This window comes from Ranitomeya imitator, chromosome 6 (assembly GCF_032444005.1).
Source record: "Ranitomeya imitator isolate aRanImi1 chromosome 6, aRanImi1.pri, whole genome shotgun sequence".
Taxonomy (NCBI): domain Eukaryota; kingdom Metazoa; phylum Chordata; class Amphibia; order Anura; family Dendrobatidae; genus Ranitomeya; species Ranitomeya imitator.
Genome location: NC_091287.1, coordinates 358,648,141 through 358,671,582, shown reverse-complemented (window position 1 = coordinate 358,671,582; position 23,442 = coordinate 358,648,141). Strand labels below are relative to the sequence as shown.

General features: G+C 44.8%; 1 protein-coding gene across 1 annotated transcript in view; it reads right to left on the bottom strand.

Annotated features, from left to right (window-relative positions):
- DIPK1C (divergent protein kinase domain 1C) overlaps positions 1-23,442 on the bottom strand; it is a 160,816-nt gene that overhangs the window by 39,705 nt on the left and 97,669 nt on the right. The window contains exon 3 of the mRNA XM_069730969.1: positions 4,511-4,675. Within this exon, the coding sequence (XP_069587070.1) occupies positions 4,511-4,675 (165 nt within the window). The remainder of the gene's footprint in view (positions 1-4,510; positions 4,676-23,442) is intronic.

Sequence of the window (23,442 nt, the reverse complement as noted above, 5' to 3'; positions counted from 1 at the left end):
GGTTTCCACTGTTTAGGCACATCAGGGGGTCTCCAAACGCAACATGGCGCCACCATTGATTCCAGCCAATCTTGTATTCAAAAAGTCAAATGGTGCTCCCTCACTTCCGAGCCCCGACGTGCACCCAAACAGTGGTTTACCCCCACATATGGGGTACCAGCATACTTAGGACAAACTGCGCAACAATTACTGGGGTCCAATTTCTCCTGTTACCCTTGTGAAAATAAAGAAATGCTTGCTAAAACATCATTTTTGAGGAAAGAAAAATGATTTTTTATTTTCACGGCTCTGCGTTGTAAACGTCTCTGAAGCACTTGGGGGTTCAAAGTGCTCACCACATATCTAGATAAGTTCCTTGGGGGGTCTAGTTTCTAAAATGGGGTCACTTGTGGGGGGTTTCTACTGTTTAGGCACACCAGGGGCTCTGCAAACGCAATGTGACGCCCGCAGACCATTCCATCAAAGTCTGCATTTCAAAAGTCACTACTTCCCTTCTGAGCCCCGACGTGTGCCCAAACAGTGGTTTACCCCCACACATGGGGTATCACCGTACTCAGGAGAAACTGGACAACAACTTTTGTGGTCCAATTTCTCCTGTAACCCTTGGGAAAATAAAAAATTCTGGGCTAAATAATTATTTTTGAGGAAAGAAAACGTATTTATTATTTTCACGGCTCTGCATTATAAACTTCTATGAAGCACTTGGGGGTTCAAAGTGCTCACCACACATCTAGATAAGTTCCTTTCGGGGTCTAGTTTCCAAAATGGGGTCACTTGTGGGGGGTTTCTACTGTTTAGGCACATCAGGGGCTCTGCAAACGCAACGTGACGCCCGCAGAGCATTCCATCAAAGTCTGCATTTCAAAACGTCACTACTTCAATTCTGAGCCCCGACATGTGCCCAAACAGTAGTTTACCCCCACATATGGGGTATCACCGTGCTCAGGAGAAACTGGACAACAAATATTGGGGTCAAATTTCTCCTGTTACCCTTGGGAAAATTAAAAAATTCTGGGCTAAATAATTATTTTTGAGGAAAATAAACGTATTTATTATTTTCATGGCTCTGCATTATAAACTTCTGTGAAGCACTTGGGGGTTCAAAGTGCTCACCACACATCTAGATAAGTTCCTTTCGGGGTCTAGTTTCCAAAATGGGGTCACTTGTGGGGGGTTTCTACTGTTAAGCCACATCAGGGGCTCTGCAAATGCAACGTGACGCCCACAGAGCATTCCATCAAAGTCTGCATTTCAAAACGTCACTACTTCACTTCCGAGCCTCGGCATGTGCCCAAACAGTGGTTTACCCCCACATATGGGGTATCAGCGTACTCAGGAGAAACTGGACAACAACTTTTGGGATCCAATTTCTCCTGTAACCCTTGGGAAAATAAAAAATTCTGGGCTAAATAATTATTTTTGAGGAAAGAAAACGTATTTATTATTTTCACGGCTCTGCATTATAAACTTCTATGAAGCACTTGGGGGTTCAAAGTGCTCACCACACATCTAGATAAGTTCCTTTCGGGGTCTAGTTTCCAAAATGGGGTCACTTGTGGGGGGTTTCTACTGTTAAGCCACATCAGGGGCTCTGCAAACGCAACGTGACGCCCACAGAGCATTCCATCAAAGTCTGCATTTCAAAATGTCACTACTTCACTTCAGAGCCCCGGCATGTGCCCAAACAGTGGTTTACCCCCAAATATGGGGTATCAGCGTACTCAGGAGAAACTGGACAACAACTTTTGGGGTCAAATTTCTCCTGTTACCCTTTGTAAAATAAAAAATTGCAGGCTAAAAGATCATTTTTGAGAAAATATTTTTTTTTTTTTATTTTCATGGCTCTGCGTTATAAACTTCTGTGAAGCACTTGGGGGTTCAAAGTCCTCACCACACATCTAGATTAGTTCCTTTGGGGGTCTAGTTTCCAAAATGGGGTCATTTCTGGGGGATCTCCAATGTTTAGGCACACAGGGGCTCTCCAAACGTGACATGGTGTCCGCTAATGATTGGAGCTAATTTTCCATTTAAAAAGCCAAATGGCGTGCCATCCCTTCCGAGCCCTGCCGTGCGCCCAAACAGTGGTTTACCCCCACATATGGGGTATCAGCGTACTCAGGACAAACTGGACAACAATATTTGGGGTCCAATTTCTCCTATTATCCTTGGCAAAATAGGAAATTCCAGGCTAAAAAATCATTTTTGAGGAAAGAAAAATTATTTTTTATTTTCATGGCTCTGCGTTATAAACTTCTGTGAAGCACCTGGGGGTTTAAAGTGCTCAATATGCATCTAGATAAGTTCCTTGGGGGGTCTAGTTTCCAAAATGGGGTCACTTGTGGGGGAGCTCCAATGCATAGGCACACAGGGGCTCTCCAAACGCGACATGGTGTCCGCTAACAATTGGAGCTAATTTTCCATTCAAAAAGTCAAATGGCGCGCCTTCCCTTCCGAGCCCTGCCGTGTGCCCAAACAGTGGTTTACCCCCACATATGAGGTATCGGCATACTCGGGAGAAATTGCCCAACAAATTTTATGATCCATTTTATCCTACTGCCCATGTGAAAATGAAAAAATTGAGGCGAAAATAATTTTTTTGTGAAAAAAAGTACTTTTTCATTTTTACAGATCAATTTGTGAAGCACCTGAGGGTTTAAAGTGCTCACTAGGCATCTAAATAAGTTCCTTGGGGGGTCTAGTTTCCAAAATGGGGTCACTTGTGGGGGAGCGCCAATGTTTAGGCACACAGGAGCTCTCCAAACGCGACATGGTGTCCGCTAACGATGGAAATAATTTTTCATTCAAAAAGTCAAATGGCGCTCCTTCCCTTCCGAGCCTTACCATGTGCCCAAACAGTGGTTTACCCCCACATATGAGGTATTGGCGTACTCAGGAGAAATTGCCCAACACATTTTAGGATCCATTTTATCCTGTTGCCCATGTGAAAATGAAAAAATTGAGGCTAAAAATTTTTTTTGTGAAAAAAAAGTACTTTTTCATTTTTACGGATCAATTTGTGAAGCACCTGGGGATTCAAAGTGCTCACTATGCATCTAGATAAGTTCCTTGGGGCGTCTAGTTTCCAAAATGGGGTCACTTGTGGGGGAGCTCCAATTTTTAGGCACACGGGGGCTCTCCAAACGTGACATGGTGTCCGCTAAAGAGTGCAGCCAATTTTTGATTCAAAAAGTCAAATGGCGCTCCTTCCCTTCCAAGCCCTGCCGTGCGCCCAAACAGTGGTTTACCCCCACATATGAGGTATCAGCGTACTCAGGACAAATTGGACAACAACTTTCGTGGTTCAGTTTCTCCTTTTACCATTGGGAAAATAAAAAAATTGTTGCTAAAAGATAATTTTTGTGACTAAAAAGTTAAATGTTCATTTTTTCCTTCCATGTTGCTTCTGCTGCTGTGAAGCACCTGAAGGGTTAATAAACTTCTTGAATGTGGTTTTGAGTACCTTGAGGGGTGCAGTTTTTAGAATGGTGTCACTTTTGGGTATTTTCAGCCATATAGACCCCTCAAACTGACTTCAAATGTGAGGTGGTCCCTAAAAAAAATGGTTTTGTAAATTTCGTTGTAAAAATGACAAATCGCTGGTCAAATTTTAACCCTTATAACTTCCTAACAAAAAAAAATTTTGTTTCCAAAATTGTGCTGATGTAAAGTAAACATGTGGGAAATGTTATTTATTAACTATTTTGTGTCACATATCTCTCTGGTTTAACAGAATAAAAATTCAAAATGTGAAAATTGCGAAATTTTCAAAATTTTCGCCAAATTTCCGTTTTTATCACAAATAAACGCAGAATTTATTGACCTAAATTTACCACTATCATGAAGCCCAGTATGTCACGAAAAAACAATTTCAGAACCGCTAGGATCCGTTGAAGCGTTCCTGAGTTATTACCTCATAAAGGGACACTGGTCAGAATTGCAAAAAACGGCAAGGTCTTTAAGGTCAAAATAGGCTGGGTCATGAAGGGGTTAACAGCTCACTGCTCCCTAATTTCCAGGCTTTCTTCTTGCTAAGGGTTGGAGCATTCTTGTAGATTGACAGTTCGTTCTGCTGCACAGTTACAACGCTGGCCTAAACTGTGCGTTCTTTAAGGCAAAGCTGCCTCTCCAGCATCAGAGGAATGAAGGGTGAATGAAGCTGGCTCAATATAGCAATCTGACCAGCAAAAAGCTTGGAAGTGTGTACTCCTTGCCCTGGAAACCAGCCACCTCTGACAGACTGAAGGGGTGGCTGGTAACCTAGGCAATGAGAAATAAACTATAAAATTAAAGCAAATGGAGTGGATTTTTAAATAGGGGGATTATTGCAAAATTGTTTGTTCTTCTAATCATTTTGCAATTTTACCAGTTTATTAAGAGAAATCCCCTTTAACCAAATGACAACCATAATGAAACCTACACTTACAGTATACTTATTTCGAGTCAATATTAGAAAAATGGGCGGTATTAAATAACACAACATATATCTGTATTTTGCTTGTAAACCACTTACTTGTAGATTGCTATTCTCTCTTTGTGCTTCACACATGTAAGTCTTTAAGTCACAAGTTGAGAAACAGTCAAAGAAATTGCAGTCCTTATCAGATGTACATTTCTGCTCCAGTATGTTCCGCATTTTAGGTTCAAAAAATGCCATATCCATATCAATGGCCACCACCTGCAACCAATAACATACAACATGAATAAAAGGCCTAGTCATTTGTATTCTTCATGACAACCTTTACATGTCACATTCCTTAGACTTAACTCCAGACACAAGTTTCTACAGGAATGTCTCTGGTTTATATGAAAGAATCATTGAATCTGAACTGAAGAGTTTACAAGTTGAGTTGAATCATAACTTGATTTTTCTGCATTTACTTGTGCAATGACAATGAAGTAAGTTATAAAATAATTATTTGAAGCACCAAAACATATGATAATTACAAATGTGCCCCATTTATTAGATTTTACATGGCATATAGTAAATTTCAACCATTTCCAGACAGTGGGAACTCTTTCTTGTCTAATGGGTTGATGTACAAGGAGATGTCAATTCCAGATGTCCACAATGAATGGACCTATATGACATCCATAAATATATGGGTTCTTCTCAGTGGCTGTTTTATCTAATCCTGTTTTGTGGGAAAGAAGAAGCACTTTTAGTTATTATTTTGTTCTTTACAGCTTTTTTGTAGGAATTTAAATCACCTTAGAGATACAGTGCTCAGCATAAATGAGTACATCCTAACAGAGTTGTCATACAACCTTTAGTTTCCTTTCATAATCAAGATTTTCTTTGGGATGCCATACTACAAAATACTCTCACGATGTGTCACTCTCCACAAGGAGAAACGATACCCCTTAGACCACAGTCCAGAGCCTCTCACCTAGCCAAATCAGTTCTCATGCTTCGCACTGACGAGGGCCAACAGCCCGAAACACCGTGTCTGCAAATTGAGATACTGATTTGGCTTTAATCCTAAATCATATTGCACGACTCGTTAAAGAGTTGATTGTGACTTGTAGGATCGCTACTTCCAATAGGTGGCGCTATAGAGTTTAAGTCCTCTTTTTCTCAGAAGAGGCAATTTGCATATTTAATTTCCCAGAGGAGCGTTGCATGGCGAATAAGCCTCCTTACCTTGACAAGCCAGAGATGGTATGTCACTCTCCACAAGGAGAAACGATACCCCTTAGACCCCAGTCCAGAGCCTCTCACCTAGCCAAATCAGTTCTCATGCTTCGCACTGACGAGGGCCAACAGCCCGAAACACCGTGTCTGTGAATTGAGATACTGATTTGGCTTTAATCCTAAGTCATATTGCACGACTCGTTAAAGAGTTGATTGTGACTTGTAGGATCGCTACTTCCAATAGGTGGCGCTATAGAGTTTAAGTCCTCTTTTTCTCAGAAGAGGCAATTTGCATAGATGTGTACCATTAATTGTAATCAAGATATGTGTTTTTGCATACCCCAAAATGTTGTTTTTCTAACAAATTCATTCAAGACCATGTTAGAAAAATGATAACACCTAAATTAAAGTTTTAGACGCAAGGCAAAAGTTTAGACAACAACATTCTAATTAACAAGAATTCAACCACAGGTAAGTCTAATTATTAATTATTATTCATTGTCCAGTATACAGTTCACTACAAAAGAGCATTACCTAACAAAGAAAACCCCTTCCCATTTCATGCTGTCAGCAATGGCCCCAAATGGAAGAGAAATGTCACAAGACCTGAGAAAAAAAATGTCTTTACACAACAAAGGTGAAGGCTACAAGAAAAATCAAGAAAGCTTTCTTATCAGTCAGAATAGTGTAGCAAAAGATCTACAAAAATGTAACAAAGATGGAATTGCAACAGAGAAACTGAGAAAATTGTAGAGAAACATCTAGGCTGACCACTGAAATTAACACCCAACAGGAGTGTCTTCTGATGACAAGGGTTGAAGAAAACTGACATGAAAGTTCACTGCAGTTAGCTAAAAATGGAAAAAAATAAACTGGGGTGACTGTTTCCACTGACAACATTCAGTGTACACTGCAGAGGAATGCCATGCATGAGTGTCGTCCACGTATGAAGCCTCACAAAAGCCTGTGCATAAAAAGAACACCTACAATTTACAAGCAACCAATGAGAAAGAACTTATGCGGCACTCACCACAAGGTAGCAGTATAAATCGTGAACTTTATTGGAGAAGAAGTGGGAGTTACATCCGTCAGGACATCAGGTACAACGGAGGGTGCGGTATAGGAGACTCCTATACCGCACCCTCCGTTGTACCTGATATCCTAACGGATGCAATTCCCACTTCTTCTCCAATAAAGATCACGATTTATACTGCTACCTTGGGGTGAGTGCCGCATAAGTTCTTTCTCGTTGGTTGCTTATGGACTGTTGTTTAGCTATCATATGCAGAGCACCATAACCCTGAAGCATTCGTGAAGCCTGATATTCTTTTGTCCGCCTTCAGTCTTGCTTGTTGGACTCCGTATCAGTTCTAGTGCCGCCCTTTCTGTTTTACTTGTGGCAGTGATCTACAATTTACAAGGGCCCATGCAAAAAAATAGGAAGACTTCTGGGATTCTATATTCTGGAGAGAATCAGAATCCCCGGAGCCCACATCAAAGGGAGGGGTCCGACATCGGCGTACTATTACGCCCAATGTCGGAAAGGGGTTAAAGTTGGACTTCAGAAAGGCAGATTTTAATGGACTCAAAAAGAGTGTAGGAAAACTAAAATAAATAAACAATGGTGACTGAACAGTTGCGAGCGCAGCCTCAGTGACTGGCGGTGATGTCGAGGTTACCTCTAGTCACTGAGACTCCATTCCCAGCTGGGCTGAACTGCCATGGGAATGGATCCTCAGTGACTGGAGATAACCTCTATGACGTCACCCCCGGTCACTGACACTGCGTTCCCAGCAGCTCATTCACCAGTGGTTCTCAGCCTGGACGGTCACATCTTGGCACCGTTCAGGTTGGTTCAGGTTGAAAACTAATTATCCCCCAGACATGGATTACAGCATGGGACAGAACGACCAAGAGGTGAGGGATATTGTTGTTGTATTGTTTTATTATTTTAGTTTTATTACAGGAGATCGAGGGCTTCGGTGGAATAGGCGTTTGGTGAGTATAACTGTGTATGCTATTTTTAAATAAAAAAGGAAAACTGTGTTTTGCTTTATTTATAATAAAGGACTTTATTCTGGCTCTGTCTCTATTTACAATACAACTATAGGATTAGGTGTCTTATAGTCGCCTCTCCATTACTAAGCCGTGGATTTGGTGTCACTTGACAATACAAAGGTGACATCATCCCCACAAATATTAACCCCACTTTCCACCACTACACAGCAAGTGGGAAGAGCCAGGCAAAGCCCCACAATTGGCACATCTAATAGATGTGCCGTTTCTGGGTAGCTGTGGGCTGCTATTTTTAGGCTGGGGGGGCAATATCCGTGGCCCCTTACCAGCCTGAGAATACCAACCCCCAGCTGTCTGCTTTAGCAAGGCTGGTTGTCAAAAATGGGGGGATCCCATGCCGTTTTTGTAAATTATTTATTTAAATAATTAAAAAATACGGGGTGCGGACCCTTCTATTCTTAATAACTAGTAGTGATGAGCGAGTATACTTGTTGCTCGGGTTTTCCCGAGCACGCTCAGGTGATCTCCGAATATTTATTAGTGTTTGGAGATTAAGTTTTCATCGCCGCAGCTGAATGATTTACATTTGTTAGCCAGCATAAGTATACAGGTCCTTCTCAAAAAATTAGCATATAGTGTTAAATTTCATTATTTACCATAATGTAATGATTACAATTAAACTTTCATATATTATAGATTCATTATCCACCAACTGAAATTTGTCAGGTCTTTTATTGTTTTAATACTGATGATTTTGGCATACAACTCCTGATAACCCAAAAAACCTGTCTCAATAAATTAGCATATCAAGAAAAGGTTCTCTAAACGACCTATTACCCTAATCTTCTGAATCAACTAATTAACTCTAAACACATGCAAAAGATACATGAGGCTTTTATATACTCCCTGCCTGGTTCATTACTCAAAACCCCCATCATGGGTAAGACTAGCGACCTGACAGATGTCAAGAAGGCCATCATTGACACCCTCAAGCAAGAGGGTAAGACCCAGAAAGAAATTTCTCAACAAATAGGCTGTTCCCAGAGTGCTGTATCAAGGCACCTCAATGGTAAGTCTGTTGGAAGGAAACAATGTGGCAGAAAACGCTGTACAACGAGAAGAGGAGACCGGACCCTGAGGAAGATTGTGGAGAAGGACCGATTCCAGACCTTGGGGAACCTGAGGAAGCAGTGGACTGAGTCTGGTGTGGAAACATCCAGAGCCATCGTGCACAGGCGTGTGCAGGAAATGGGCTACAGGTGCCGCATTCCCCAGGTAAAGCCACTTTTGAACCATAAACAGCGGCAGAGGCGCCTGACCTGGGCTACAGAGAAGCAGCACTGGACTGTTGCTAAGTGGTCCCAAGTAGGGTTGAGCGAAACGGGTCGAACATTTTCAAAAGTCGCCGACTTTTGGCTAAGTCGGGGTTTCATGAAACCCGATCCGACCCCTGTGCGGGGTCGGCCATGCGGTACGCGACTTTCGCGCCAAAGTCGCGTTTCAATGACGCGAAAAGCGCCATTTCTCAGCCAATGAAGGTAAACGCAGAGTGTGGGCAGCGTGATGACATAGGTCCTGGTCCCCACCATCTTAGAGAAGGGCATTGCAGTGATTGGCTTGCTGTCTGCGACGTCACAGGGGCTATAAAGAGGCGTTCCCGCCGACCGCCATCTTACTGCTGCTGATCTGAGCTTAGGGAGAGGTTGCTGCCGCTTTGTCAGAAGCAGGGATAGCGTTAGGCAGGGTCCATTAACCACAAAACCGCTTGTGCTGCAGCGATTTGCACTGTCCAACACCACCCTCGGTGTGCAGGGACAGTGGAATTTTTTTTTTTTTTTTTTTTCCCCTCAGCGCTGTAGCTCATTGGGCTGCCCTAGAAGGCTCCCTGATAGCTGCATTGCTGTGTGTACGCCGCTGTGCAAACCAACTGCTTTTTTCAAAGCACAAATCCTCTTGTTCCTTCCTTTCTGCACAGCTATCTTTTTTGTTTGTCCACACTTTTTATTTCATTTGTGCATCAGTCCACTCCTTATTGCTGCCTGCCATACCTGGCTGAGATTACTGCAGGCAGGGAGATAGTAGCTGCCTGCCATACCTGGCTGAGATTACTGCAGGCAGGGAGATAGTAATTGTAGGACATTCCCTGTTTTTTTTTTTTTTTTTTTTTTGGTGGGAGATTAAGATTGGCAATTTGGCATTTCTGCTAGAGTGCCATCCCTGTGTGTGCCATCTCTCTCACATAGTGGGCCATAGAAAGCCTTTTCATTTTTCTGTATTTTTTTTTGTGGGGTGTATAAATTCTCCCTGATAAAAATACAGTGGGAGATTAATATTGGCCTTTGGGCTTGTGTGCCAGTCCTGAGTGTGCCATCTCTCTCACAAATAGTGGGCCATAGAAAGCCTATTTATTTTTTTTTTTGGTTTTATAAATTCTCCCTGAAAAAAAGGGAGATTAATATTGGCCTCTGGGCTTGTGTGCCAGTCCTGAGCGTGCCATCTGTGCCAGCCCTGAGCGTGCCATCTCTCTCAGAAATAGTGGGCCATAGAAAGCCTATTTAATTTTTTTTTTTGTTTTATAAATTTTCCCTGAAAAAAGGGAGATTAATATTGGCCTCTGGGCTTGTGTGCCAGTTGTGAGCGTGCCATCTGTGCCAGTCCTGAGCGTGCCATCTCTCTCACAAATAGTGGGCCATAGAAAGCCTATTTAAATATTTTTTTGGTTTTATAAATTCTCCCAGAAAAAAAGGGAGATTAATATTGGCCTCTGGGCTTCTGTGCCAGTCCTGAGCGTGCCATCTGTGCCAGTCCTGAGCGTCCCATCTCTCTCACAAATAGTGGGCCATAGAAAGCCTATTTTATTTTTTTTTTGGGTTTTAGAAATTCTCCCTGAAAAAAGGGAGATTAATATTGGCCTCTGGGCTTGTGTGCCAGTTGTGAGCGTGCCATCTGTGCCAGTCCTGAGCGTGCCATCTCTCTCACAAATAGTGGGCCATAGAAAGCCTATTTAAATATTTTTTTGGTTTTATAAATTCTCCCAGAAAAAAAGGGAGATTAATATTGGCCTCTGGGCTTCTGTGCCAGTCCTGAGCGTGCCATCTGTGCCAGTCCTGAGCGTCCCATCTCTCTCACAAATAGTGGGCCATAGAAAGCCTATTTTATTTTTTTTTTGGGTTTTAGAAATTCTCCCTGAAAAAAGGGAGATTAATATTGGCCTCTGGGCTTGTGTGCCAGTTGTGAGCGTGCCATCTGTGCCAGTCCTGAGCGTGCCATCTCTCTCACAAATAGTGGGCCATAGAAAGCCTATTTAAATATTTTTTTGGTTTTATAAATTCTCCCAGAAAAAAAGGGAGATTAATATTGGCCTCTGGGCTTCTGTGCCAGTCCTGAGCGTGCCATCTGTGCCAGTCCTGAGCGTCCCATCTCTCTCACAAATAGTGGGCCATAGAAAGCCTATTTTATTTTTTTTTTGGGTTTCAGAAATTCTCCCTGGAAAAAAAAAGGGAGATTAATATTGCCCTTTGGGCTTGTGTGCCAGTACTAAGCGTTCCATCTCTCTCTCTCTCTCAGTCAGTGGGCCATAGAACGCATATTTTTGGTTTTATTTGTTTTCTAAATTCTCCCTGAAAAAATCATTTTATTTTATTTGGTTTCTAAATTCTTCCTGATAAAATCATATTTTTTTTATTATTTTTTTTTCTAAAGTCTCCCTGAAAAAAAAAAAAAAAAAACAACCAAAAAAACAGTGGGAGATTAATATTGGCCTTTCTGCTTGTGTGCCAGTCTTGACTCCTGGGTGTGCCATCTCTCTCTCTCTCTCTCTCTCTCTCTCTCTCTCTCTCTCTCTCCAATTGTGGTCCATAGAAAGCCTATATTTTTTTTCCTTGATTTGGGTTCTAAAATCTACCAGAGAAAATAACTACATCAATCATTGGTAGAAAAATATTGGCCTCTGGGTTTGTGTGCCACTCCTGACTCCTGTGTGCGTCATCTCTCAGTCAGTGGGCCATAGAACGCCTATTTTTGGTTTTATTTGTTTTCTAAATTCTCCCTGAAAAAATTATTTTATTTTATTTGGTTTCTAAATTCTTCCTGATAAAATCATATTTTTTTTATTATTTTTTTTTCTAAAGTCTCCCTGAAAAAAAAAAAAAAAAACAGTGGGAGATTAATATTGGCCTTTCTGCTTGTGTGCCAGTCTTGACTCCTGGGTGCGTCATCTCTCAGTCAGTGGGCCATAGAACGCCTATTTTTGGTTTTATTTGTTTTATAAATTCTCCCTGAAAAAATCATTTTATTTTATTTGGTTTCTAAATTCTTCCTGATAAAATCATATTTTTTTTATTATTTTTTTTTCTAAAGTCTCCCTGAAAAAAAAAAAAAAAAAACAACCAAAAAAAACAGTGGGAGATTAATATTGGCCTTTCTGCTTGTGTGCCAGTCTTGACTCCTGGGTGCGTCATCTCTCAGTCAGTGGGCCATAGAACGCCTATTTTTGGTTTTATTTGTTTTATAAATTCTCCCTGAAAAAATCATTTTATTTTATTTGGTTTCTAAATTCTTCCTGATAAAATCATATTTTTTTTATTATTTTTTTTTCTAAAGTCTCCCTGAAAAAAAAAAAAAAAAAAACAACCAAAAAAAACAGTGGGAGATTAATATTGGCCTTTCTGCTTGTGTGCCAGTCTTGACTCCTGGGTGTGCCATCTCTCTCTCTCTCTCTCTCCAATTGTGGTCCATAGAAAGCCTACATTTTTTTTCCTTGATTTGGGTTCCAAAATCTACCAGAGAAAATAACTCCATCAATCATTGGTAGAAAAATATTGGCCTCTGGGCTTGTGTGCCACTCCTGATTCCTGTGTGCGTCATCTCTCACTCAGTGGCCCATAGAAAGCATATAGTTTGTTACATTTGTTTTCTAAATTCTCCCTGCAAAAATCTATTTTTTTTTTTTTGGGGGGTTTCTAAAGTGTTCCTGAAAAAAATAAAAATAAAAAAAAAATAATAGTGTGACATTAATATTAACATTTGTGCTTCAGTGACAGTCCTGCGTGTGGGGCATCTCTCTAATTTGCAGCCACCAAAAAAAGAGTGTGTAACATTGGGCCTGATTTTCGCTGTGGTCTCACCAACCTGTAAAGGGGTAGCTAAATCATACTGAAGTTATAGCTCACCGTGTAAGTTGTGTGACTGCAACAAATAACGTTAGTTTGGTTACGTTTTTAAAACAATGAGGAAGTCTAGTGGAAGAGGTCGTGGCCGGGGGCGTTCATTGTCAGCTGGTAATGAGGGTAGTGGTAGTGGTGGAGCATCAGGTGGTCGTGGGGGAAAAAATATTGCACCTAAGTCTGGAGCTGTGGAGCCAGGTTCGTCGTCCGGCTACACAAGGCCTCGAACGCTCCCTTTTCTGGGATTAGGAAAACCGCTTTTAAAGCCGGAGCAGCAAGAGCAAGTTTTGGCTTATCTTGCTGACTCAGCCTCTAGCTCTTTTGCCTCATCTCGTGAAACTGGTAAAAGTAAAAGCAGCGCGTCGTTAGTGGATGTTCACGGTCAGGGACAAGTCACTTCCTTGTCCTCTTCAGCAAAAACAACAACAGAGAAGAATGCAGCAGGCGACACAACGGGTTACTCCATGGAGCTCTTTACACATACCGTCCCTGGCTTAGAAAGTGAAGCAGTTAACAGTCCATGCCCATTACAAATTGAATCTGACATGGAGCGCACTGACGCACAGCCACAGCCAGACTACTATGCTGGTCCTTTGACTCAGACCACAACATTGCCCTCGCAGGGTGCTGATCAAGAATCAGACCCTGATGAGACTATGTTGCCCCATCACGAACGCTATACCACCGAACGACACGGTGACACAGACGAAGTTGCGCAGGAGGTACAAGAAGAGTTATTAGATGACCCAGTTCTTGACCCCGATTGGCAGCCATTGGGGGAACAGGGTGCAGGCGGCAGCAGTTCTGAAGCAGAGGAGGAGGAGGGGCCGCAGCAGGCATCAACATCGCCACAGGTTCCATCTGCCGGGCCCGTATCTTGCCCAAAACGCGTGGCAAAGCCAAAACCTGGTGGAGGACAGCGTGGCCATCCGGTTAAAGCTCAGTCTGCAATGCCTGAAAAGGTATCCGATGCTAGAAAGAGTGCAGTCTGGCATTTTTTTAAACAACATCCAATTGATCAGCGCAAAGTCATCTGTCAAAAATGTTCTACTTCCTTAAGCAGAGGTCAGAATCTGAAAAGTCTCAATACTAGTTGCATGCATAGACATTTAACCACCATGCATTTGAAAGCTTGGACTAACTACCAAACGTCCCTTAAGGTTGTTGCACCCTCGGCCAATGAAGCTAGTCATCAACGCAACATCCCTTCCGGCAGTGTAGGACCACCATTTAGCGCACCACCTGCTGTATCTGTGCAGGTATCTTTGCCAGGCCAAAGCAGTCAGGGTCAGGGAATCACCAGTTTCGTAGTAGGAAACACTGCATCTAGGGCACCGGCGGCAACAATACCATCTCCCACCGTCTCTCAGTCTGCCATGTCCACCGGCACCCCCGCTAGTTCCACGATCTCCAGCTCTCCAGTCCAGCTCACCCTACATGAGACTATGGTTAGAAAAAGGAAATACTTAGCCTCGCATCCGCGTACACAGGGTTTGAACGCCCACATAGCTAGACTAATCTCGTTAGAGATGATGCCCTACCGGTTAGTTGAAAGCGAAGCTTTCAAAGACCTGATGGACTACGCTGTACCACGCTACGAGCTACCCAGTCGACACTTTTTTTCCAGAAAAGCCATCCCAGCCCTCCACCAGCATGTTAAAGAGCGCATCGTCCATGCACTCAGGCAATCTGTGAGCACAAAGGTGCACCTGACAACAGATGCATGGACCAGTAGGCATGGCCAGGGACGTTACGTGTCCATCACGGCACACTGGGTAAATGTGGTGGATTCAGGGTCCACAGGGGACAGCAAGTTTGGGACAGTTCTGCCTAGCCCACGGTCTAGTAAACAGTTGTCTGTAGCCGTTCGCACCCCCTCCTCCTCCTCCTCCTCGTCCTCCTGCAGAAGCAAGAGCTCGTCCACAGACCGCAGTCGCACAAACACTCCATCCGCACCTGCCACTGTTGCACACCAGGTCTCCCATTATGGGGCAGCTACTGGCATACGTCAGCAGGCTGTATTGGCTATGAAGTGTTTGGGCGACAATAGACACACCGCGGAAGTTCTGTCCGAGTTCTTGCAGCAAGAAACGCAGTCGTGGCTGGGCACTGTAGATCTTGAGGCAGGCAAGGTAGTGAGTGATAACGGAAGGAATTTCATGGCTGCCATCTCCCTTTCCCAACTGAAACACATTCCTTGCCTGGCTCACACCTTAAACCTGGTGGTGCAGTGCTTCCTGAAAAGTTATCCGGGGTTATCCGACCTGCTCCTCAAAGTGCGTGGACTTTGCGCACATATCCGCCGTTCGCCTGTACACTCCAGCCGTATGCAGACCTATCAGCGTTCTTTGAACCTTCCCCAGCATCGCCTAATCATAGACGTTGCAACAAGGTGGAACTCAACACTGCACATGCTTCAGAGACTGTGCGAACAGAGGCGGGCTGTTATGTTTTTGTGGGAGGATACACATACACGGGCAGGCAGTAGGATGGCAGACATGGAGTTGTCAGGTGTGCAGTGGTCGAAGATTCAAGACATGTGTCAAGTCCTTCAGTGTTTTGAGGAATGCACACGGCTGGTTAGTGCAGACAACGCCATAATAAGCATGAGCATCCCCCTAATGCGTCTGCTGATGCAAAGTTTGACGCACATAAAGGATCAGGCGTCTGCACCAGAGGAAGAGGAAAGCCTTGATGACAGTCAGCGATTGTCTGGTCAGGGCAGTGTACATGACGAGGTACCGGGCGAAGAGGAGGTGGAGGATGAGGAGGATGATGGGGATGAGTATATTTTTAATGAGGAAGCTTTCCCGGGGGCACGGGAAATTGGTGGCGTGGCAAGGCCGGGTTCTGGTTTTTTGAGGGACACAAGTGACGTAGATTTGCCTGCAACTGCCCCTCAACCAAGCACAACCGCAGATTTGACAACGGGAACTTTGGCCCACATGGCGGATTATGCCTTGCGTATCCTCAAAAGGGACACACGCATTACAAAAATGATGAACGATGACGATTACTGGTTGGCCTGCCTCCTTGATCCTCGCTATAAAGGCAAATTGCAAAATATTATGCCACATGAGAACTTGGAACTAATATTAGCAACAAAACAATCAACTCTTGTTGACCGTTTGCTTCTGGCATTCCCTGCACACAGCGCCCGTGATCGTTCTCACACGAGCTCCAGGGGCCAGCAGACCAGAGGTGTTAGAGGGGCAGAAATCAGAAGTGGCGTTGGACAGAGGGGTTTTCTGACCAGGTTGTGGAGTGATTTTTCTATGACCGCAGACAGGACAGGTACTGCAGCATCAATTCAAAGTGACAGGAGACAACATTTGTCCAGTATGGTTACAAACTATTTTTCATCCCTTATCGACGTTCTCCCTCAACCGTCATTCCCATTTGATTACTGGCCATCCAAATTAGACACCTGGCCAGAATTGGCAGAATATGCATTGCAGGAGCTTGCTTGCCCGGCAGCTAGTGTCCTATCAGAAAGAGTATTCAGTGCTGCAGGTTCAATACTAACAGAAAAAAGGACTCGTCTGGCTACCCAAAATGTAGATGATCTAACCTTCATTAAAATGAACCACAACTGGATTTCAAAATCTTTTGCCCCACCCTGCCCGGCTGACACCTAGCTTTCCTATGAAAAGGTCTTGCCTGTGGACTATTCTGAATGACTTTTCCAATCTCGTAATTTTCTTCACCTGATTGTCCAGCATACGACATGTTTCCACCTCACGAAATGGCCAAACTCCCCACACGGGGCCGTGCTATCGCCACTTTGCGCTTGGACCCTTGAGAGTGCTGTTTGTCTGAAGAGGTGGGTGTGGCCGCTTTTGGTCGACGGCACTGCCACTGGGTCCCTCATAGTACAATAAAGTGTCTCTGGCGGTGGTGGTGCGCACCCAACGTCAGACACACCGTTGTAATATGAGGGGCCCTGTGCCTGTACCGCCGGCCACAAGACAGTTCCCCCCCCCAGCTCAAACAGTGCTCTACCACTAGCAAAATTATCTCTCACAGCTTCACCAATGTGTAGTCTAGCCGCTGACATCCTTCAATGCCTGGCACTGACAATACCATTGTTTTGACATTTTTGTTATGTTAGGCCTTCGAAGCCTGTCTGCGGTCCCTTCTTTCTACAACTACTACACTGACCAGGCCACTGCTGGCCGTGTTACCCTGGAACCAATTTAAAAGTGCCTACAGTCAGCCCAATTTTGTTATGTTAGGCCTTCGAAGACTGTCTGCCGTCACTCCTTCCACTAGACTTCCACTGACCATACACTGCTGCCCATGTACCCCTGGAACCAATTTAAAGTGCCTACAGCCAGCCCAATTTTGTTATGTTAGGCCTTGGAAGCCTGTCTGCGGTCACTCCTTCCACTAGACTTCCACTGACCAGACCACTGCTGCCCGTGTACCCCTGGAACCAATTTAAAAGTGCCTACAGCCAGCCCAAGTTTGTTATGTTAGGCCTTCTAAGCCTGTCTGCGGTCCATTCTTTCAACTACTACTACACTGACCAGGTCACTGCTGCCCGTGTACCCCTGGAACCAATTTAAAATTGCCTACAGCCAGCCCAATTTTTTTATTTTAGGCCTTCGATGCCTGTCTGCGGTCCATTCTTTCAACTACTACTACACTGACCAGGTCACTGCTGCCCGTGTACCCCTGGAACCAATTTAAAATTGCCTACAGCCAGCCCAATTTTTTTATTTTAGGCCTTCGATGCCTGTCTGCGGTCCATTCTTTCAACTACTACTACACTGACCAGGTCACTGCTGTCCGTGTACCCCTGGAACCAATTTAAAATTGCCTACAGCCATGTGTTATTATTTTAGGCCTTCGATGCCTGTCTGCGGTCACTCCTTCCACTAGACTTCCACTGACCAGACCACTGCTGCCCGTGTACCCCTGGAACCAATTTAAAAGTGCCTACAGCCAGCCCAAGTTTGTTATGTTAGGCCTTCGATGCCTGTCTGCGGTCACTCCTTCCACTAGGCCTCCACTGACCACACCACTGCTGCCCGTGTACCCCTGGAACCAATTTAAAATTGCCTACAGCCAGCCCAATTTTTTTATTTTAGGCCTTCGATGCCTGTCTGCGGTCCATTCTTTCAACTACTACTACACTGACCAGGTCACTGCTGTCCGTGTACCCCTGGAACCAATTTAAAATTGCCTACAGCCATGTGTTATTATTTTAGGCCTTCGATGCCTGTCTGCGGTCACTCCTTCCACTAGGCCTCCACTGACCACACCACTGCTGCCCGTGTACCCCTGGAACCAATTTAAAATTGCCTACAGCCAGCCCAATTTTTTTATTTTAGGCCTTCGATGCCTGTCTGCGGTCCATTCTTTCAACTACTACTACACTGACCAGGTCACTGCTGTCCGTGTACCCCTGGAACCAATTTAAAATTGCCTACAGCCATGTGTTATTATTTTAGGCCTTCGATGCCTGTCTGCGGTCACTCCTTCCACTAGGCCTCCACTGACCACACCACTGCTGCCCGTGTACCCCTGGAACCAATTTAAAATTGCCTACAGCCAGCCCAATTTTTTTATTTTAGGCCTTCGATGCCTGTCTGCGGTCCATTCTTTCAACTACTACTACACTGACCAGGTCACTGCTGTCCGTGTACCCCTGGAACCAATTTAAAATTGCCTACAGCCATGTGTTATTATTTTAGGCCTTCGATGCCTGTCTGCGGTCACTCCTTCCACTAGGCCTCCACTGACCACACCACTGCTGCCCGTGTACCCCTGGAACCAATTTAAAATTGCCTACAGCCAGCCCAATTTTTTTATTTTAGGCCTTCGATGCCTGTCTGCGGTCCATTCTTTCAACTACTACTACACTGACCAGGTCACTGCTGTCCGTGTACCCCTGGAACCAATTTAAAATTGCCTACAGCCATGTGTTATTATTTTAGGCCTTCGATGCCTGTCTGCGGTCACTCCTTCCACTAGACTTCCACTGACCAGACCACTGCTGCCCGTGTACCCCTGGAACCAATTTAAAAGTGCCTACAGCCAGCCCAAGTTTGTTATGTTAGGCCTTCGATGCCTGTCTGCGGTCACTCCTTCCACTAGGCCTCCACTGACCACACCACTGCTGCCCGTGTACCCCTGGAACCAATTTAAAATTGCCTACAGCCAGCCCAATTTTTTTATTTTAGGCCTTCGATGCCTGTCTGCGGTCCATTCTTTCAACTACTACTACACTGACCAGGTCACTGCTGTCCGTGTACCCCTGGAACCAATTTAAAATTGCCTACAGCCATGTGTTATTATTTTAGGCCTTCGATGCCTGTCTGCGGTCACTCCTTCCACTAGGCCTCCACTGACCACACCACTGCTGTCCGTGTACCCCTGGAACCAATTTAAAATTGCCTACAGCCATGTGTTATTATTTTAGGCCTTCGATGCCTGTCTGCGGTCCATTCTTTCAACTACTACTACACTGACCAGGTCACTGCTGTCCGTGTACCCCTGTAACCAATTTAAAATTGCCTACAGCCATGTGTTATTATTTTAGGCATTCGATGCCTGTCTGCGGTCCATTTTTTCAACTACTACTACACTGACCAGGTCACTGCTGCCCGTGTACCCCTGGAACCAATTTAAAATTGCCTACAGCCATGTGTTATTATTTTAGGCCTTCGATGCCTGTCTGCGGTCACTCCTTCCACTAGGCCTCCACTGACCACACCACTGCTGCCCGTGTACCCCTGGAACCAATTTAAAATTGCCTACAGCCAGCCCAATTTTTTTATTTTAGGCCTTCGATGCCTGTCTGCGGTCCATTCTTTCAACTACTACTACACTGACCAGGTCACTGCTGTCCGTGTACCCCTGGAACCAATTTAAAATTGCCTACAGCCATGTGTTATTATTTTAGGCCTTCGATGCCTGTCTGCGGTCCATTCTTTCAACTACTACTACACTGACCAGGTCACTGCTGTCCGTGTACCCCTGGAACCAATTTAAAATTGCCTACAGCCATGTGTTATTATTTTAGGCCTTCGATGCCTGTCTGCGGTCACTCCTTCCACTAGGCCTCCACTGACCACACCACTGCTGCCCGTGTACCCCTGGAACCAATTTAAAATTGCCTACAGCCAGCCCAATTTTTTTATTTTAGGCCTTCGATGCCTGTCTGCGGTCCATTCTTTCAACTACTACTACACTGACCAGGTCACTGCTGTCCGTGTACCCCTGTAACCAATTTAAAATTGCCTACAGCCATGTGTTATTATTTTAGGCATTCGATGCCTGTCTGCGGTCCATTTTTTCAACTACTACTACACTGACCAGGTCACTGCTGCCCGTGTACCCCTGGAACCAATTTAAAATTGCCTACAGCCATGTGTTATTATTTTAGGCCTTCGATGCCTGTCTGCGGTCACTCCTTCCACTAGGCCTCCACTGACCACACCACTGCTGCCCGTGTACCCCTGGAACCAATTTAAAATTGCCTACAGCCAGCCCAATTTTTTTATTTTAGGCCTTCGATGCCTGTCTGCGGTCCATTCTTTCAACTACTACTACACTGACCAGGTCACTGCTGCCCGTGTACCCCTGGAACCAATTTAAAATTGCCTACAGCCATGTGTTATTATTTTAGGCCTTCGATGCCTGTCTGCGGTCACTCCTTCCACTAGGCCTCCACTGACCACACCACTGCTGTCCGTGTACCCCTGGAACCAATTTAAAATTGCCTACAGCCATGTGTTATTATTTTAGGCCTTCGATGCCTGTCTGCGGTCCATTCTTTCAACTACTACTACACTGACCAGGGCACTGCTGGCCGTGTACCCCTGGAACCAACATCAGAAAATATAAAAATAAGTATTTTGCTTATAAAAAAGAAAATACTGGTGAGATATCAAATGCAGACATTTTAACATTAAAAACAAACACACAACTCTAATCTGGTACAGTACTAAAAATGGCCACCAGCTACAATTACTTTCTCCTGCAAGTAGTTAACTGAAAGTTTTTTTAAATTGAAAACACACATATGGCATCCACCGAGTGTTGTCCTGTCGCGTCTTCTTTATATTATTGCCGAGAAGATGCAAAATAATGAAAATAATAAAATCATTAATTACCAAAATAATAGAGAAAGTCAACACCACATTGCAAATAAACATTCATTCCAAATAAAGAAGCAGGGCGCGTCCGAGGGTGAGTATATACCTAATAAGAATATAATCACCCTCGGACGCGCAATGCTTATTTCCAACAGCCTTCCTTCCTAAGAATCAGCCCTTCCGTCGTGTAGAGAGACGTTGTGTTACACTCCAAGGTGTTCCCCAGGTTGCCTTTCCTGAGCTTCGATCTTCCGGCTCTCGTTTAGTAGTTCTTGGAAACTACTCTGCATTAGGCCTTCAAATTGGGTATGGGGTGTAGAGAGATGGTGTGTTCCACTCCAAGGTGTTCCCCAGGTTGCCTTTCCTGAGCTTCGATCTTCCGGCTCTCGTTTAGTAGTTGTTGGAAACTACGCTGCATTAGGCCTTCAAATTGGGTATGGGGTGTAGCGAGAGGGTGTGTTACACTCCAAGGTGTTCCCCAGGTTGCCTTTCCTGAGCTTCGATCTTCCGGCTCTCGTTTAGTAGTTCTTGGAAACTACACTGCATTAGGCCTTCAAATTGGGTATGGGGTGTAGAGAGAGGGTGTGTTACACTCCAAGGTGTTCCCCAGGTTGCCTTTCCTGAGCTTCGATATTCCGGCTCTCGTTTAGTAGTTGTCGGAAACTACGCTGCATTAGGCCTACAAATTGGGTATGGGGTGTAGAGAGAGGGTGTGTTACACTCCAAGGTGTTCCCCAGGTTGCCTTTCCTGAGCTTCGATCTTCATGCTCTCGTTTAGTAGTTGTCGGAAACTACGCTGCATTAGGCCTACAAATTGGGTATGGGGTGTAGAGAGAGGGTTTGTTACACTCCAAGGTGTTCCCCAGGTTGCCTTTCCTGAGCTTCGATCTTCCGGCTCTCGTTTAGTAGTTCTTGGAAACTACACTGCATTAGGCCTTCAAATTGGGTATGGGGTGTAGAGAGAGGGTGTGTTACACTCCAAGGTGTTCCCCAGGTTGCCTTTCCTGAGCTTCGATATTCCGGCTCTCGTTTAGTAGTTGTCGGAAACTACGCTGCATTAGGCCTACAAATTGGGTATGGGGTGTAGAGAGAGGGTGTGTTACACTCCAAGGTGTTCCCCAGGTTGCCTTTCCTGAGCTTCGATCTTCATGCTCTCGTTTAGTAGTTGTCGGAAACTACGCTGCATTAGGCCTACAAATTGGGTATGGGGTGTAGAGAGAGGGTTTGTTACACTCCAAGGTGTTCCCCAGGTTGCCTTTCCTGAGCTTCGATCTTCCGGCTCTCGTTTAGTAGTTGTTGGAAACTACGCTGCATTAGGCCTTCAAATTGGGTATGGGGTGTAGCGAGAGGGTGTGTTACACTCCAAGGTGTTCCCCAGGTTGCCTTTCCTGAGCTTCGATCTTCCGGCTCTCGTTTAGTAGTTGTTGGAAACTACGCTGCATTAGGCCTTCAAATTGGGTATGGGGTGTAGCGAGAGGGTGTGTTACACTCCAAGGTGTTCCCCAGGTTGCCTTTCCTGAGCTTCGATCTTCCGGCTCTCGTTTAGTAGTTCTTGGAAACTACACTGCATTAGGCCTTCAAATTGGGTATGGGGTGTAGAGAGAGGGTGTGTTACACTCTAAGGTGTTCCCCAGGTTTCCTTGCCATTGCTTCGGTCTTCCGACTCTCGTTTAGTAGTTGTAGAAAAGTACACTGCATTAGGCCATACAAAATGGGTATGGGGTGGAGAGAGATGGTGTGTTACACTCCAAGGTGTTCCCCAGGTTGCCTTTCCTGAGCTTCTATCTTCAGGCTCTCATTAAATTGTGGTTAAATGGAACAACTGCATTTGGCGTACTAGTTGGTTTGGGGCCTACTATCGGTGTCTGCCACTCCTTGCTGTTCTCCTCCACTGAACAAAGCTGTGCCGCCTGTTTACTACGGTTGCCAATTTTGAACTGCATTTCGACTACTTACTGATTTGGCCCTACTCTCTGTGTCAGCCTCTCATTCCAGTTGTCCTCCACTGCAATGCCCCCTGGTTATTCCTGTGTTACCAATTTTGAACTGCATTTAGCCCACTTTCTTCTTTGGGCCTATATCTGTGTTTCCACTTCATCGTGCCCATTGCCCAGCCAGTGATAGATGAGTCTGCTGGTACATTGACCCATAACGCAACATTCCCCGTGCACGCTACACAACAACATTGTGACCCTGCTGAAAGTCAGGTTGCTCTTCCCGCATACCATACCACCTTACACGGGGACAAAGAGGAAGGTGCAGATGAAAGTGCAGGTTCCTTCATCAGGTGGGGGGAGGAATACTAGTTGGCGACGTCACTGGCACAGGGCCTCTCATAGTACGCAAAAGTGTTGCTGCCGGTGGGAGGCGCCCCCGCCGTGCAAACACACCGCTGTACTTTGAGGGGCCCTGTGCCAGTGCCAATGCCAACGAGTGGGCCCCCCCTGCTTGCTCAGGTTCACAGCACTTGCAAAGTTGAAATACTTACCTCTCCCTGCTCCACTGCCGTGACGTGGTCCAGATT